General features: G+C 44.1%; 1 protein-coding gene across 5 annotated transcripts in view; it reads right to left on the bottom strand.

Annotated features, from left to right (window-relative positions):
* LOC147888079 (splicing factor U2af large subunit B-like) overlaps positions 1-18,136 on the bottom strand; it is a 72,648-nt gene that overhangs the window by 30,831 nt on the left and 23,681 nt on the right. For 4 of the 5 annotated variants that reach the window (XM_087393159.1, XM_087393158.1, XM_087393161.1 and 1 more), the window contains exons 2-3: positions 16,820-16,992; positions 4,068-4,239 (exon numbers count right to left, since the gene is read on the bottom strand). In XM_087393159.1, the coding sequence (XP_087249285.1) occupies positions 4,068-4,239; positions 16,820-16,992 (345 nt within the window). The remainder of the gene's footprint in view (positions 1-4,067; positions 4,240-16,819; positions 16,993-18,136) is intronic. The other variant, XM_087393162.1, reaches the window with a different exon arrangement.

The raw sequence follows: 18,136 nt of genomic DNA, 5'->3' as shown, positions 1-18,136 counted from the left end.
ACATAGAAAGGACAGAAATGCACAGGTCAGCAAATGTTTTGGGACCCTAGGGGCATTGGAAATGAGGCAAGATTATGTCTAGGCCTGCCTGGGCCAGTGGCAGCTGGCCACGTGGCCAAGCTAGAAAAAGGCCTGCAAATGAGCTCCCAGAGGGGATTTATAGGCAGCAGCAGGAAAGTCGACTAGTTGTCCTGTTTGGGTCAGCCATAAGCAGGCTGCTGGGTCGGTTGAGTTGGCTGGGCCTTGAGCCCTATAAAAGGAGGTCATTTGGGCCTCATAACACATCACTTGGAGCAGCAATCCAAGAGCAGGAAGGAGCAGCAGGACCATCCTTGGCCCTATACACAAGAGGTGAAGGTGACCTACAAAGGCTGCAGACTTAGCTCAAGGAGCTGCCCACCTAGGCTGAGTTTCTAGACAGCAAGGTGGAAGAGATCCTTTAGACAAGGAGTCTACATACACTCAGTGGAACATGCGGGCTCAGAGTTCTAGAGGTGCCAGGCATATACTAGGAGAACCTTTTTCGTATTGTATTTGCTACTTTGCGCATACATGAATGGTTGTGAAGTACACACATCTTGATGAAGCTTGATTCCATAGTGAAACACTTCCACACGTAATTCATGGGCTATCTATCAGTCTTCCATTGCAGGATACCCTCTGGTGAAATTTCATTTTCTAACAGGTAGAGCACTACACTAGCAAGTATGCCGTTGCTTTGTATGCTATGGTCATGATGTATGTTTTCAAAAAGGCATCTATCTTGGTATACAAGAGTTGACATTTAGTTGTAGATGGAGTCATCTAGCTTGACTTCGTTTTTGTACATCATACCACATTCTTTCTAGATGAGAGGCCAACAAGTTCCCAAGCGTGATTACGATCAAAAAAGACACTTTGGGGTGTTTTATTCAAACGCGCCCGATGGGCACGATACTTTGCATACATCAATCCCACCTATGTTGAGGTGCGTGCAAAGTATCGTGCCCATCAGATATGTTTTGCATGGTCGGGAACGCATTACACCATGTTTTTCACCAAGTATGATGTTTTTTTAGTCTTTGTAACAATATTCTAATTATAAAAAAAGTTAAATTGATATTAGTCTTTGAAAAAAAAAAGATGGGGATTAATATTTGATGGGACGGATGCAAGGCTTAACTAAGTGGTTGAGTTAGAGACTTGTATTAGGCTTATAGAATAGAATTATACATTAGAGAGTGTCTTGCCCTTCATGGCATTCTTCTAATGCAGTGCCTATCTGCTTGAGGAAACTCTATGAATTATTGTTACCCAAATTATGCTTTAGATTCTCCGTAGTCTTAAGTACCATTGGTTAATTGTTCAAGAGTTCTTAGCCTTGTTGGGCTGCTGCGATATTAATTGCTGCTGCTTCTTTTCCACCTGTGGGGACTTGATTTGCAGCTACAAATTAACCTGCTTAACCCCAAGGTGGTCACTCTTGGATGACTAATATTGGGAGACATCTTCCTCTGTTTCCTCCTCATCTTCCCAAAAGCAGACAACATATTGACTCTATTTTGGTTTAAAGAGAGCTCCTACTAATGATTTTTTCTGCAGGACTCCGGATGATTCAGCCTATACCTTTACTTTGCTCACCATGCATAGTGAAGATGCATTTATTTGCATCGCAGTCTAGCTTCTGCTTAAGCCCTTTGGCACATAGCTATAACAAATACATCCAAGAGATGTTGCTATGCAAGTTAGATTCAAGATTGTCACAATGCAAACAAGAGTTTGGAATACTAATCAAATGATATGCATACTTATGCTTAGTACATCTCGTATACTTCCTTGACCTATTATAACAATGAAGCATACTTGAAGGACAATTTAGATCTAGATGACCATCAGTTCCTCAGACAGAGAGAGTTTGCAAGGCCATCAATAAGGATGGAGTGCCTTGAGTTTCTGTAGCTCAAGAGGTTCACTCGCCGCCATGAAAATAAAATCTCAAGGAAAATTTTTTTAAATGGTGGTCTCAGATTACCCATAAATTGCAACTGTACCAAGGGACGGATGAAACAATCTTCAAACCAAAGACATTGCAAGGGATGGGAATAGATTTTGCTCTGATAAGTAATAGAGGAAAATTCATCCCTATCAAGTAGAAGAATTAAAAGGGGAGAGAAGGAAGGGCAAGGTAGTCAAACGCATAATGCAGTAGAAAATGAGGAACAGCAGCATGGTGAAACCAAAAAAGAATAAGTAGCGAGAAGGAAAGGCACAAAAGGGTAACATGGGTAGGAAGCAGAACACACAAGAATATTGTTGGAATGGTCACCTCCCCATCTGTAAGCCCCCATATGAGGAGAGCATGGGCGAGGGAGACCTAGGGCAAGAGTTGCCACATGGGCATCTGTTTGGATGCCATGTGGGCAGCATGCCTAGAGGAAATAAAATGGAGAGGGGGCTGCCACATGGGCAGTACCTCACAAGAATAGAGAGAAAGGGGCTGCCACATGGACAGCATCATGGATGTCATGTGGGCAGCACATCTAGGGAAGTACCTGGAGCCATCTGGGAGTATGGATCAGCACCATGGATAAGGCGACTGGCAGAAGCAGGTCCAGGAAGAGATCAGTGGCGATTAGCTCCAGATAGAGGCAAGGAGTGGCCGTATGAAGGCGGCACAGGGCGGGGTACTTCACCATCAAAGGCGCACACGTGCGGGGCAGGTTTGGGGCCTGCACAAGGGCCTGTTGATGGCAGGACAGCAGCAGCAAAGGGAAGCCTAGCAGCAGCCAAAAAGGGCCTAGCTAGGGCCCTTATATAGGGCTAGTTGGACCAGCCAACCAGGTCGGCCAGCAAGCAGACTGGTCGGCCAGTCTGGTTGGCCAGGATGAGGCTGGCTGGTCGGTTTTATGACAGCCCCTTGGGGGCCTATAAAAGGAGAGGCCTCAGGCCTCATTACACATCCAGCCAAGCAGCTTTGGGAGGAGCAGAAAGGAGCAGCATATCCACCATCCTTGTGCCTCTACACAGGAAGTGAAGGAGAGAGGTGTTGCTGCAGGCTTAGCTCCAGGGAGAGGCTGAACCTAGACTGTCTTCTAGGGCAGAAGGTGGCTGAGATCATCATTCTCTGGAGCAGCCCTCTGACAGCAGACAAAAGCAGCAAGAAGGCAAGCCTTGGGCCTATCCACAGGAGGTGAAGGCGACCCTGAAGGAGCTGCAGACTGAGCTTGAGTGGCAGCCCACCTAGGCTGGTTTCCAGACAGCAAGGTGGAGAGGATCGTTCTCCACAAAAAGTCTACATACGCTCGAGGTGGAGCACGCGGGCTCGAGTCTAGAGATAACTGGCAGATAGGAGAAGTACCTTGTGGTAAGATCAGAGGACCACACCATTGGTGGGACTCTGGATATATCTCTTTTGTATTGTGTCCATAGTTTTGGACGGAAATATATTATTTCGGTGGTTTCTCTATCTGGCTGGTTCATTGTCTATTGATGAGTCTGCACATCTATTTTATGCACATAAGTTAAGAAGTTTGTGATTCCACATCCCACACCACACTGTGTGAGCTCCTGGGCATTACTATCAGTCTTCCGCTGTGCGTACCCTCTGTTGGGTAAATTCTAACAAATATAACCATGGCCATTAGAGAAGATGGAAAAGGCCTTACAACCACATGAAAGAAAGATTGAGTAAAATACAGGAAGCAAAGCCATCTCCCTTCTAAATGCAAGCAAGAAGGGGTGAAAGAGACTCAATGGCAGTACAACCAAGAGCAAAAGCCAAAGCATTTGAAGCCGCTTCTTTTTTTATTTGACAAAGACTTGTGCAGAACCTTAGTCTAACTTCCCTCTGTCAAGGCTGAAATTTATCTATACTTTTCGCACTTCAAATTTTTGTTAAAGTAATATGATCAGCTCCAGGAAAAAAAATGATAGCCCATTGATACAACACGTTGGAAAGTACAGCTATACATCTTCAATTGTGCAAATGAACACCAAACAAAACAAGAAATGGCTTATGCTTTTCAATGTACTAAAGAGGTCAATTCTAATGCAATTAAAGTAAGCATTCCCAATGCAAAAGTATATACCTTTTGCGGTCTCTAGAAGTTGATCTTGAGTCTGACCGTTGGTTTTCAGATTTACGCTCTTGTGAGCGCCCACGGGACCGAGATCTACGCCTACCCATCCAATCCCTATCATGCTCATGCTCATGACGTCTGTCCACGAAAAGAATAGTAAGAGACACACAAAAATCCCGACCTGCAAGAAATTCACATTTATTCCACATGTGACTTAGGATACCCAGTCAAAAAAGAAAAACAAAAATGCTGTCCAATCAAGCAATCCAAAAAAAACAAAGAAACTAAAGCGACATCCTATGCTTCAAATATGGAAAATCAATCGCCTTGTAGAAGACCTCTCTCTCTCTCTCTCTCTCTCTCTCTCTCTCTCTCTCTCTCTCTCCATGCTTTGCATTCTATAGCATTTTAATTATTATAGTAAGCGAGTATGTAGGCTCTCCGTTCCAACATGCATCGTACTATACTTTCTCTCATAAGCCTCTCTCTCTCTCTCTCTCTCTCTCTCTCTCTCTCTCTCTCTCTCTCTCTCTCTCTACATGCTTTGCATTCTATAGCATTTTTCTTATTATGCTACCTGTTGTGTTTTTATTTTTATAGTAAGCAAGTATGTAGGCTCTCCCTTCCAACATGCATCGTATTGTACTTTCTCTCATAAGCCTCTCTCTCTCTCTCTCTCTCTCTCTCTCCCCCATTCTTTGCACTCTATAGCATTTTTCTTATTATCCTACCAATTGTGTTTTTCCTTTTATAGTAAGCAAGTAGGCTCGCTCCCCTTCCAACATGCATCGTACTGTACTTTTTCTCATAAGCCTCTGTGTGTGTGTGTGTCTTCTATGACCCTAGCAGATGAGGGTACTCAGAGATGATGGTATGCACACACATGAAGGTGGTTTGAGAGATTGGGGCTCCACATGGACAAATTACCCCTCTTCCAGTGCAACATTGATGCGCCGTTTCTCCCCCTCGGATACCACAAGGTCAACCAAGTCATACGCAAGGACCTTCTAAAGCCACGTACATTCCAGACCTGGTTGGCACCGAGTGAGCTCCTAGTAAAGCTCAGCTTCTATAGAGATCATTGTTTGCACATCTCCGATGAAGGCTTTATTGATCCTCCAAGGTATACTTAGATTCACATCCCCCATTCATTGACGATCTCTATTGGGCAGTTTCAAGTTTCATGACATCGACTCCGCATTGAGAGTGGGCGAGCTGAGGCAATACCCAAGGAGAGGTGGATATGTGCCTTGTGTGCTTTACAAGAGATTGTCAAAGGAGCATTTCATCTACCCTATACCACCATAGCCCCACCAACCACTGTGACGTTCCTTCTAGAGGCCTCTGGTATCCGTTGCTATATCGGACCAGACTTGGCATTGGATTTGATATGATATGATGATGATTAATCAACAAGGATGTCATTGTTATGACTATGTATTCCTGATAATTTTACGAATATGTAGCATTTAGCATTTAGCATGGGTGATGATGCTCGTTTTGGTAGCTCCAACCTTTCAACTTGTTTGTATCACGTTTCTCACAGGCTCACAGACCCATCGATGTTTTGAAGATCTCTCTCTCTCTCTCTCTCTCTCTCTCTCTCTCTCTCTCCCCTAGCGCTTGATCGGTCTGCTGCTGCTCCCATACCCGCCCAATTGGTTTGCTGCTGGTCCCGTACACATCAGCTCCCGCCCTCATTGAGCAGCCTGCTGCCCCGTTCACGTGACCCATGCTCCTGTGCGCCCATGGCACGTTGCTGTTGGCGCCTAGCCCGGCTGGCTCGAACTGCTCAGGCTGCATGCGCACCCCCCCCCCCGCCATGCTTATGGTGGTGCCTTGGGCTGTGCGCCCGCCCTTGGCAGCCGCCTAGCTTGGCTGCCATTGCAGCCTTGGCCTTACCTAAGGCCCCAAAAAGAGACCTCCACCATCGACTCCCCGCCCCCCTTTTTCTTCCACCTCTACGACGACTTTTTGAGGAGACATCCACCTGCAACAAACCAAGAACATAGACAGCGCTTTCAAATTCAAAAATTTGAAATTTAGAATCCACAAAAAGAGCGGGAAAAGACATTGAGGTGAGCACTCAGAATTTCAGATTTTAGCACAATATTCAAGAAGGGTAATACAGGGCCAAGTGTCCAGTATGGACTGTTCATCAGGCAGAAAAACAAGGGGAGAAAAAGAACAAAAGTATAGTGCTGTATGGGCCAGTGCACAGAAGATAAGTGGGGAACATGTTAAAACATGCATAAATACCATGAGAGACATCTCCAAAATGCATGACGGTGATATTGAAAACTTACAGAAGATGCTTGGGGGCAGCAAAGAGGTAGATATTGATGCCATCAAACAGGAAATGCGTGCTTCATTGGAAGAAGAAATGAATAAATGGATCAGAAATGCACTTACATATGAGGATCCAAATTGGTAAGATGAGAGAGGAAATGACCCGCATGGTTGATGCCAAAACCAGCCACCACACATTGATGATCAAGGAACTAGAAATGCAGATTGCCAAGCTCAAGGATGAGAATGAACTATTGAAAGATCGCACTCCACTTGAAGAAGGAGAGATCCAACCACCTCTTAATGAGGAGCTGAATATGCTGAAAACAGAAATGAAAAGCTAAAGAAAGAGATGGCTGCCCTACATATGACAATCCAAGGGAAACATGAGGGGTTCTCTAAACAAATAGACAAAGGGAATGCTGTAGCCGCCTGAAAACCCTAAAAATGGGAAGGAAAAAGCTCAAAATCGGCTCGTATGCAGGTGCCACTTGAAGAAGATGCTGACCAGCAGCACGCGTGCACACACGTCTTGAAAAACGAGCAGAAATGGTCACAAAAAGATGCAAAACAGAGGCGAAATGGGGGCAGCAAGGATGGTGGCTGTGCAGAAACCCTAAACAGGTAGAACGCAGCTGTGCAGAGACGGAAATGAGGCTGAATCTGAGGCGGAAATGAGCAGAGCTGAGGCGGCTGCAGGAAGAAGGGCTTCAGCAGAATTAGGGTTTTGGGTTAGGGTTAGGTCTGGGATGAGATAGCAGGGCAGCTATGGCAGGGTGAGGGTGAACCTGCTCTGATACCATGTTACAAACATGGTGGAGAGAGGGAGAGAGAAGGTTAGGGTTTGAGGAAATGAAACATAAATGAAGACATAATCAAAGGCTATCTTATTCATAATCATGAGAAGTACAAGCTGAAGCCTTATAGGCTACACACTTGCACCAAGTGCATATGGGACACTCACACGACTCACACAGATGAACTAGTACTAGAACTCCTAGTACTACACACCAACACATCACAACACCACTCTCTTTGGCTATGATATCTCCAACAAGAGAGAGAGAGAGAGAGAGAGAGAGAGAGAGATGCAGACAGCACATGATGGTGTCAAGGCCATGGGATAGGGGAACAGAATAGATTTGAGGATGGCGGTGTGAAGCTGCAATGCACCCTGTGGTCTAACACAAGGAGTTCTTAGAGGCCTACACTGACAAAGAGATTGTCTTCTATACTGAGACACAAGAGAGTCCAAAGAGAGGACTACCTGTAGTCACAGGGTACACCTGGGAGTCCACCCACAGGAAGGAGACGAGGAGAGACAACGGATTATGAGACTTCGAAGGCGTGGCAGTTCTTTTAGATCACATCAGAGACCACCGAAAGAGGAGATGCACAACATCGGACACACATGGGTGCAACTTTAGCCACCAAATACATGATCGATTTTCATTGTGTATGCTACTTTCCCTTAGATACATCATCATATGTGCACATGAAGTCAACACAGAGGACCACAGCCCATACGAGACGATCTATGATGATATCATGGAGTTCTCTAGGCAAAGAGAGGTCCTCCTCTTAGGTGACTTCAACGCACGTACACGGAACAAACAAGTGAGATTATTAGATTTTGAGTCAAACCCTCTTAGAGTACCACAGATGGACCCGATAGAGTTTCCACCAGAGAGCCACCATGGCACCTGGTTATGCATTTTAAGTCTTTTGAGTGCTACTTCTGAGTTTGTGAGGTTTTTGATCTTTTGAGCTTCTTAGTATAGCACTCTGCAAGGGCCTTAGCGAGCTGTTTTGCATCATCCCATAGTGGCTTGTATGAGTTACTCTCTTGACTCTACTTTGTCTCATAGGCCAGTGAGGCCTCTCGAAGATATAAATACCCTCTTTCTCTCCCTCCCTCCCAAGCGCGACCTCCCTCTCTGTCCCCCCTCCTCCCTCCCCACCCCCACCCCCCCAGGGGAGAGCTCGTGGAGATCGTGCAGTCCTACACTTACTTTGGGGCAATTTTCACAAGACCAGTTTTTCACAATGATTCATGCAACCAAGGCACAGCTTACGAGAGGTCAGCTTGAATACCTTGACTGGCAAACTATCTAGATATACCTGCAAACCATGGTGTGCTAACCTCTCTATCCACTGCAACCTCGGTAGTTTCAAGCTAGGCAAGGCCCAAATTTGATGGAGGTATGTCACTCTCTAAAAAACGGCATTGATCTAGAGTGGTGTCATGGCAAACTTTGCCCTGTACTATCTAATGAGGGACTGAATGCTTACTTTGAATCATGTGAGATCACATGATCACCTGTAGCCTCTCAAATCTCCTCCACTCAATCGCCGAGATCACTCCCCAAAAGGATGTTGCATATATAGTTGTTGGCCTTGCCAAGGTATCGAACAACCATCCGTTCATCGAGGGATCCTGGAAATGTGCCTGAAAGCAATATCATTCTAGTTAAGCCCCACCTTTTCAATACAATTTGGTTTCCCCGCCCTCTCAGATCCCATGAGATAAGATCAACGGTATCATAAGGTTCATATACCTAGATGAATCCAGAAACATTCCCAAACTCATCCTCTAAAAACACAACATAGTGCAGATTCAATCTAACGAGAGTCACTCATAAGATTGAGAACCATAAACTCCATCATGCATAGCAGGGACTAGCTACTATGACATCCCCACTGACGTCATCAGCGCCCAACAGTGGGTGTAGACCATAGTATAAAAGTATGCTCTCACACATACAAATCCACACACCCACACATACTTGAGCATCCATTTATACAAAGTCTTTGTACTGAGTTTCTGTCGGCACTCCGGAGGTGAAGGGCAAACTCAGCCATGACGAAGGCTAGCACTAAAGGAGAAGGCTAATCAAAAAGTAGTCCAAATCTCTTCATTCAAGCTACAACTTCTTGTGAAGTCTAAACGATTTCATTTTAGTCTCTCCCAAACGAGCATCTAAATCTAAATCTAGCTGGTAGGGCAACGCACCGTTTAAGATAGAAAGAATTATCGCAATACCAACAGGCCGCAACTTGGACGAAAACTTCACAAGGTGAAATTTGCATGTCCACTAATACGGCAAAAGCATATACCTAGATGAATCTAGAAACATTCCCAAACTCATCCTCTAAAAACACATAGTGCAGTTTCAATCTCACGAGAGTCACTCATAAGATTGAGAACCATAAACTCCATCATGCATAGCAAGGACTAGCTACTATGACATCCCCACTGACGTCATCAGTGCCCAACAGTGGGTGTAGACCATAGTATAAAAGTATGCTCTCACACATACAAATCCACACACCCACACATACTTGAGCATCCATTTATACAAAAACTTCGTGCTGAGTTTCTGTCGGCACTCCGGAGGTGAAGGGCAAACTCAGCCATGACGAAGGCTAGCACTAAAGGAGAAGGCTAATCAAAAAGTAGTCCAAATCTCTTCATTCAAGCTACAACTTCTAGTGAAGTCTAAACGATTTCATTTTAGTCTCTCCCAAACGAGCATCTAAATCTAAATCTAGCTAGTAGGGCAACGCACCATTTAAGATAGAAAGAATTATCGCAATACCGACAGGCCGCAACTTGGACGAAAACTTCACAAGGTGAAATTTGCATGTCCGCTAATACAACAGAAGCATATATCCAGATGAATCCAGAAACATTCCCAAACTCATCCTCTAAAAACACAACATAGTGCAGTTTCAATCTCACGAGAGTCACTCATAAGATTGAGAACCATAAACTCCATCATGCATAGCAGGAACTAGCTACTATGACATCCCCACTGACGTCATCAGCGCCCAATAGTGGGTGTAGACCATAGTATAAAAGTATGCTCTCACACATACAAATCCACACACCCACACATACTTGAGCATCCATTTATACAAAGTCTTCGTACTGAGTTTCTGTCGGCACTCCGGAGGTGAAGGGCAAACTCAACCATGACAAAGGCTAGCACTAAAGGAGAAGGCTAATCAAAAAGTAGTCCAAATCTCTTTATTCAAGCTACAACTGCTTGTGAAGTCTAAACGATTTCATTTTAGTCTCTCCCAAACGAGCATCTAAATCTAAATCTAGCTGGTAGGGCAACGCACCATTTAAGATAGAATTATCACAATACCAACAGGCCGCAACTTGGACGAAAACTTCACAAGGTGAAATTTGCATGTCCGCTAATATGGCAGAAGCATATACCTAGATGAATCCAGAAACATTCCCAAACTCATCCTCTAAAAACACAACATAGTGCAGTTTCAATCTCACGATTCAATCTCACGAGAGTCACTCATAAGATTGAGAACCATAAACTCCATCATGCATAGCAGGGACTAGCTACTATGACATCCCCACTAGCGCCCAACAGTGGGTATCATAAGGTTCAATCTACTCCAAATCTACTCCAGCTCTACTCATGGACTTCACAGCGGGGGGGGGAAGGAACGAGGATAGGCGGGAATTCCCCACCAAAGTTCGAATCTAGTCCATTACTTCTTGGGAGTATCAAAAGATGGAGTGATTAACAGAGTATTGCACGTACAAGGAGGTGCAGCCTACCTCTGTTAGAGCTGTGGTACCACTCTTGAGATGGCCGCACGGGACAACCCAAAAGAAGCAATCCTACTGCAGCACCAGGATTGTAGTTGATCACATCTTCTAATCTCTCTCAAGATTTTGAGTTTTAAGATATAGCTAGCTTTTGTGCGTCTCTTAGCATAGCACTCAGCAAGGGCCCTAGCGAGCTCTACTTCAGCCCACAATGGCCTATATGAGACTATTTTGGCTGTACTTTGTCTCTGCAGCTCCGCTCTAATTCGGTATTTTTTTTCGAGTCAATCAGCAGCAGCATTTTCAAGTCGTTAGCAGCAGCAAATTCATGCTTTTCCATAACTTCAAGATGGGTTGAACCCAACCCATCCCAGGGGTGTAGTCTAAGCTTCAAGGTATTTTCAGTTCTAGAAATGGAGCAGCCAGGCTCCTCTTAATCTCCACCCGCTGCCCCCCTCCTCTAGCCTCAACTCCAGTCAAATGGACTCTCTATGCAACAGTTGCAGCCCTGACACTCTCTCCGTATGCAAAGACCTCCGCAAGAACACATTTTTTACCTATGGCAACAAGTGTAGGCTCACGAAAGCGAAAGGATGCAAAGAGTGGAGAAAGGAAGGAAAGCCGTCACATCAAATATGAATGAAATGAAAGTACAAAGTACAATAAAAGGGAACCCTAGGACATAGTGTCCTAGTGGTACCACTAGTACTAGGTGTCATAAGACACTAAAAGTACTAGGTGACCTAAGTGCCAATAACTAAAGCTACATGGCACATACCCTGCAAGGCCGAGAGGGCATCAATACGACCAAGAGAAGATGGCCTAATGGGCTGAAGTATTCTCGAAACGTCTCAGAATACCTGGTATTTTCTGGTCATGGTGGCACATGTTCATCCCAAGGGATATAGCCACCTATGAATGTACAAGGTATGCCAGATCATGTAACAAAGGGAACCAAGTGTAAAGCCTGTCAAAAGACTTCGAACTTGGGACGAGGAAGTGCCTTTGTAAACATATCTGCTATGTTGTCCTCTGTGGGAAGGTAGAACAACTCTATGTCTCCTACTAACAACCGCTCTCGAACATAATGATAGTGAACCTCAATGTGCTTGGTACGCGCATGAAACACTAGATTACGTGCAATAGCCAAAGCACTCTAGCTATCAGTGTAGACCATAGTGGAGGATGTCTGGCATATACCAAGATCTGCAAGTAGCTATCGAAGCCAAACACACTCTACTGTTACTGTAGCGGTGAAGGCTACCCTGTACTCAGCCTCACAGCTGGATGTGGCAACTGTTGGCTACTTCTTGCTGAGCCAAGAGATACATGAACTGCCAAGCAAAAAACAGTTACTGATATGTGACACTCTGGTGTTGGAACAACCTGCCCAGTCACTATCCGTGTAAGCATGCATGGTAAGTGAACCCTGATCACCATAGAAGAGGGCAAAATCCTGAGTGCCTCTGAGATATCCGAAGACTCACTTCACTGCCTGCCAATGCTTTTAACTGGGCATGTGCATGAACCTACTGAGCTGGGACACTGTATACTGTAAGTCAGGTCTGGTGTGGCACAAGTAAATGAGACATCCAACAGCCTGCTGGTAAAGGGTAATATCATATGGTGGACTCCCATCATGAGCTGAAAATTTGAAGCCAAGATCCACTGGAGTAGAGATTGACTTGCAATCCTCAAACTGAAAACGATCAAGGAGCTGTCCAATATACTTGGTGTCATCATAATACCCCCCTCAACATGAGCAAACTGAATGCCCAAGTAATAGTGCAGCTGTCCCATGTCGGACATTTCAAAAGCTTGCTGCAAATCAGCCTTGAAAGCTGCAATATGCTGAGTATCAGCTCCAGTGATCAGCATGTCATCCACATAAAATCAGCACTTAAAAATCAGAGCCACTCCCACAGACATAAAGAGTGGGCTCTGTTAAGCTATTCTGAAAACCAAGTGTGCATGAATTTTAGCATACCATGCCCTAGGTGCCTACTGCAAACCATAAAGGGCTTTTCTCAGCTGACATACCCAGAGCCAACAATCTCAAAGCCAAGAGGTTGTGTCACATAGACTTCTTCCTGCATATCCCCATGAAGAAAGGCAGTCTTGATGTCAAGCTGGTGCACTTGCCAATGGTGATGGGCTGCAATGGCAATGACATCTAATAGTAGTAATCCTGGAAGTAGGAGCAAAGGTCTCCTCAAAGTCAATGCCTTGTTGTTGGGCATACCCTTTTGCAACAAGACGGGCCTTGTGTCGATCTATGCTGCCATCAGATTTTCTTTTTAATTTGAAGACCCACCGGGTACCAATGACATGCTTGCCAGGAGATAGATCTACTATTCCCATGTGTCATTTTTGGCAATAGATTTTAGCTCAGCTCTCATTGCATCCATCCACTCTTTGCTGTCAAAAGCATCTTTATGGCATAAAGGTTCTTCATTGCAAGCTGTAGCAAGGAGTGCAAAATCAAGAAAGTGACCATGTATTTGTCTATTCCCTAATCTTGTCTGGGCAGCAAGAGGTTGATCTTGTTTGCTGTCCCTCAATGTGTCAAGAAGCCATCCGGAACTTGCCTTTGCTGTCTATTGACAGCTCTTTCTTCAATCACTGCATCATGAATATTGGGATCATTTTGTGCTGGAAGAGGAACCTGCAAATCAGCATGGGTTGCTGGCTGATCATTGCTTGTTGGAGGGCCTGCATTGTTACGTATATAAACTGCTAACACCTAACTTTCTCTGTAAATCACGGACACACGCACACACACACTTTCCTCCCAGCCAACCTCGGTGGTAGCAAACTCATCAGAATCTGAATATTACGTGAAAGCTCCTGCTTGCAAAGTTCCACCGAGCCCCAATTCCCAGTATGCCACATGTCCTCAATTTAGGGTGCCTTCTAAATGCACCATTTACCCCTCTCTTCGGATAACATTAAAATAATTTGCCCCTTGGCACATTTAATGCATTTAGACCCCTTGGCCTTAGATCCACCTAGTCTTGTGCCATGTCACCCTCACCAAGGACCTTGACCTTGTTTTTGATCATTTACGTGAAGCCCAAACAAATATAATACAAACATTGATCCTTTAAAGGAAAATGTCGACTGACCCTTCCGAGGTCATGTTGCCTCAACTTGAGCGTAACATTCCTTCCCTCTTCAAGCATCAGTGTCCTCGATGATAAAGTCTGGGAACTCTACGTAATTGGTATACGGATTCCCAGGTAGCTTCTGATAGAGGTAAACCATGCCATGCAACCAACACCGTGGGTATCTTCCGATTGCGTACTTGCATTGTTCCTCGGTCCAGGATTCTTGTTGGTTTGCGTCCTGCATTATTCTCTATCTCCTCAAACAAAACAACACCCTCGATTAGTGAGTCACCTGTATGCAAAAATTTCTTTAAACGAGAAACATGAAACACTGGGTGCACCTTACAACCCTGTGGTAATTCTAATTTATAGGCCACCTTGCCTATTCTTTTAGAATCAACCACGACCCACAATATCGGGGTGATAACTTAGCACACTCTCCTGCAGTCAAAGACTTAGAGTGCGAAGGAACTCTGAGAAAAACATTTTCTCCTTCCTTAAATTCTCTAACGGATCTGTTTTCATCCGCATACGCCTTAGCTCTATCCATAGCTTGGCGGATGTTAGCTCTCGCAAGTGCTAGCATCTCCCGCATCTGAATCACAAAGTTCGCGGCACTAGGCACTTTCTGAGGTACTCCAACTGCAGTTGGATTCGCTGGTCTATAACCATAGTTCAGCTCAAACAGACTGAACCCTGTAGAGGAATGTTTTCTATCATTGTAGGCAAATTCTAACAGTGGCAACCACTTATCTCATGTATGTTGCCTCAATGACACATATGCTCTAAGCATATCCTCTAAAATTCGGTTGATTCTTTCCATCTGACCATCTGTTTCTAGATGATCCCCACCACTCATTCCCAACTCAGTCCTTAGTGTCTCAAACACTGCAGCCCAAAAATGACTGGTAAATTTAACATCCTTGTCTGACTATGGATTTGGGTAATCCATGCAAACGAAATATATGTTTAATAAACAAATCCGCCACTTGCAGGGCACTAACAGACTCTCTAGTTAGAATGAAGTGAGCCATCTTGGTAAGACGATCAACTATCACAAGGATAGAATCATATCCACCTTGTGTCGTAGGCAAACCTACAATAAAGTCCATGGAAATGCTCTCCCACCTACCTAGTGGTATTTCCAAAGGTTGTAAAAGTCCGAGTGGCTTCACCCACTCTACCTTACTTACCTGACACGAAAACGTCGTGTCACATATTCATGAATATGTTTCTTTATTTTCGGCCAAAAGAAATCTCGCTTCACGAGATCATACGTTTTCTCAACTCCTGGATGTCCCGCACATGGGCTATCATGGCATTATTGAATGACTCTCTGCCTGAGATCATTCTGACTAGGTACTACTACCTTGCCATTTCTTTTCAGCATACCATCTCTTATAGTATATCTTGCATAAGTTTGGCCTTTTCTGGATGCCAAGTCATCCTTTTCCCCGGGTTTGAATACATGAGCCTTAGGCCAAAGGCTCTGGACGAGAACTCGTCCACCTTTTGAGTTTCTCGGTCATTAGAGCACTTTCTAATACCGTGAAACTCATATTATGCATAATGCGTGACAACGCATCAGCAACTTTATTATCCTTCCCTCTTCGGTACCGAATTGTCAAGTTAAATGATCAACATCAACATAAAACTCTGACCCATATAAATAATGTCTTCATGTTTTCAAAGCATGGACAACAGCATACAACTCTAATTCATGAGTTAGCCAATTTCGTTGAGAGGGAGAAAGCTTCTTGCTTTCAAAGGCTACTGGCCTTCCCTCTTGGAGGAGAACTGCTCCTACCGCAATGCCACTTGCATCGGTTTCAAGGAAAAATGGTTTCTGGGGATCAACTATTTTTTACACCGGTCCAGAGACCACAGCTTGTTTTATGGTGTTAAAACTTTCATGTTGATTCTGTCCCCATACAAAAGATACTTTGTCTGAGGTCAGATCAATCAATGGCGATACTATTTCAAAATATCCTTTGATATGCCTTCGATAAAATTGGACAAATCCCAAGAATGATCGCAAAGCGGTCAAACTCTGAGGGATAGGCCAAGTTAGTATCGTAGCCACTTTCTTTGGATCCATTTCTACCCCCTCAAGAGTAATAATGAATCCTAAATATTCAAGTCTTACCATACACAGTACAGTTTTCTTTTTATTTACATAAAGACTCGCTTTCCTCAAAGTATTGAACACTATTCTTAAGTGTTCATGATGCTCAGCAATACTTTTGCTGAACACTGCACGGGCCATGTGCAAGACTTATTTGGGAGGGTGCCACCAAATCTTAAAGGAGGAAAGAATGCACAATTGGAGAGTGGCAAGAATGAGTTGCACAAAGTTGTACAAACAAATATAAGGATTTTTAATGGAGTGATATATATAGCATTAATAACACATTGCATAATTGTTCGACTACATGTAAGCTAGAAAACCATAAGCTAAATTTTGGATACCATAAGCTAGAAAACCCTAGCTACCTCAGCTTAACTGACATCAAATCCTAAAGCTGATCCCTAGATAATGAGCTTGAACACTAGATACACAAGTCTCTATCCTGTCTGACTTAACCAAATGTTGAATCATAGCCCATGAGGGTAGCATCAAAGTCGGTCTAATCAAATCACTTTTGGTTTCAAACCATGCAAAAGAAAAGGAATAACAATGATGCTTTGCATTTATTGAAACACGGATCACAAGAAAAGGCCCCAAAAAAGGGATCACATGAAGGCAAAAAACAAAACAAAACAATAACAAGTTCTAGTTTCTGCACCTGTCCGAATCAATCCTCCCTCCTCTATCAGAGTACCGACGATCCCTTCCACCATGGCCACCATAATTACGTTCTCGATCTCTATCATCTCTATGTCTGCGATCTCTGAAATCCCCACCATCTTTAAATTTGTCTCTACCTCTTCCATCCTCCCGAAATGATCGATGTGTGTTCTACAACATGACAAAATTCACTTTAAATTTACCGAAGTACAAACATATTCACAAGGATTTGAATTAAACAACACACCCCCAAAAAAAAAGTCCAATCCACATCTTTGAAGGCTCATCTTCCAAACACAAGCAATCTTAAAACTAATGTGTATAAAACTCGAAAAAGATTCAAACCATCTGTTTCCTCTATAGCTATACAAGTACAAGAGCAATCCATCCATAATGCAGCCAAAGTCGATGCTCATAAGTTAGCATACATATCTGAAAGAACCCAAGAACATGCCCAAACTTTTCCTCTAAAACGAAACAGTTTTAACCTAATAAGAAGCACACACAAGGTTAATTCATAACTCCATTACAAATAGCACATCTTATCTGTTATGAAATACCTCCAGTCACATCATTAGCACAAAAACCAAGGGTGTAGACCCTAGCATAAACATATGCTCTGCTGCATTGGTACACATATCCACACACCCACACACATATGAGCATCTCTTGGTGGAGCAATCCTTGCATGGGGTCGAGAGTTGTAGAGGGTCGTCACCACATGCATGAGGTCGTGATCAATCCCCACATGGTTGGTAGCATGAAGGATGCTCTGGTCGATTGGCTAGATGCCTAGCTTCTCAAGGCTGCTCCAACTTTGACATGGTGTCTCTTCTCGGACTTCATGTTATAATGACACGGTGTAGAGGTTCGCAGTGAGAGCAGCACTGGTAATTATTTGTGGTAATTAAATGCACTCTATTGAGCATGCAAGCCCAGTGACTGGTAATTAACTGCACTCTACTGATCATGCAAGCCCGGTGGTGGTAACTGGCAAGTGAGTAATTGCAGGCCACTGCGGTGGCTGGTAATTAAATGCTAGTGTAATGGAATCTTAGCCACCGGTAATCTTAGATGCCACCTCTGAGCTACCACCACCAGCCGCAACCACCAGCAAAAGGTGGCAATAATTACCACAAACGTTAATCATGAAGCCTAATCACCTCTAATCACTCAATACCATGCACTCTACTGAGCGTGCAAGTCCAGTGAGACTGGTAATTAACTGCACTCTTCTGATCATGCAAGTCTAGTGGTGGTAACTAGCACACCCACGCCATAGGGCCCCGAGCCATGGTCTGAAGTGTGCCGTACT

The sequence above is a fragment of the Dipteris shenzhenensis genome, chromosome 22 (genome assembly GCF_047967505.1).
Source record: "Dipteris shenzhenensis isolate YYH24624 ecotype China chromosome 22, Dip_SZ_1.0, whole genome shotgun sequence".
NCBI lineage: Eukaryota > Viridiplantae > Streptophyta > Polypodiopsida > Gleicheniales > Dipteridaceae > Dipteris > Dipteris shenzhenensis.
The sequence above is the reverse complement of the archived record's forward strand: the minus strand, read 5'-3'. Positions and strand labels throughout refer to the sequence as shown.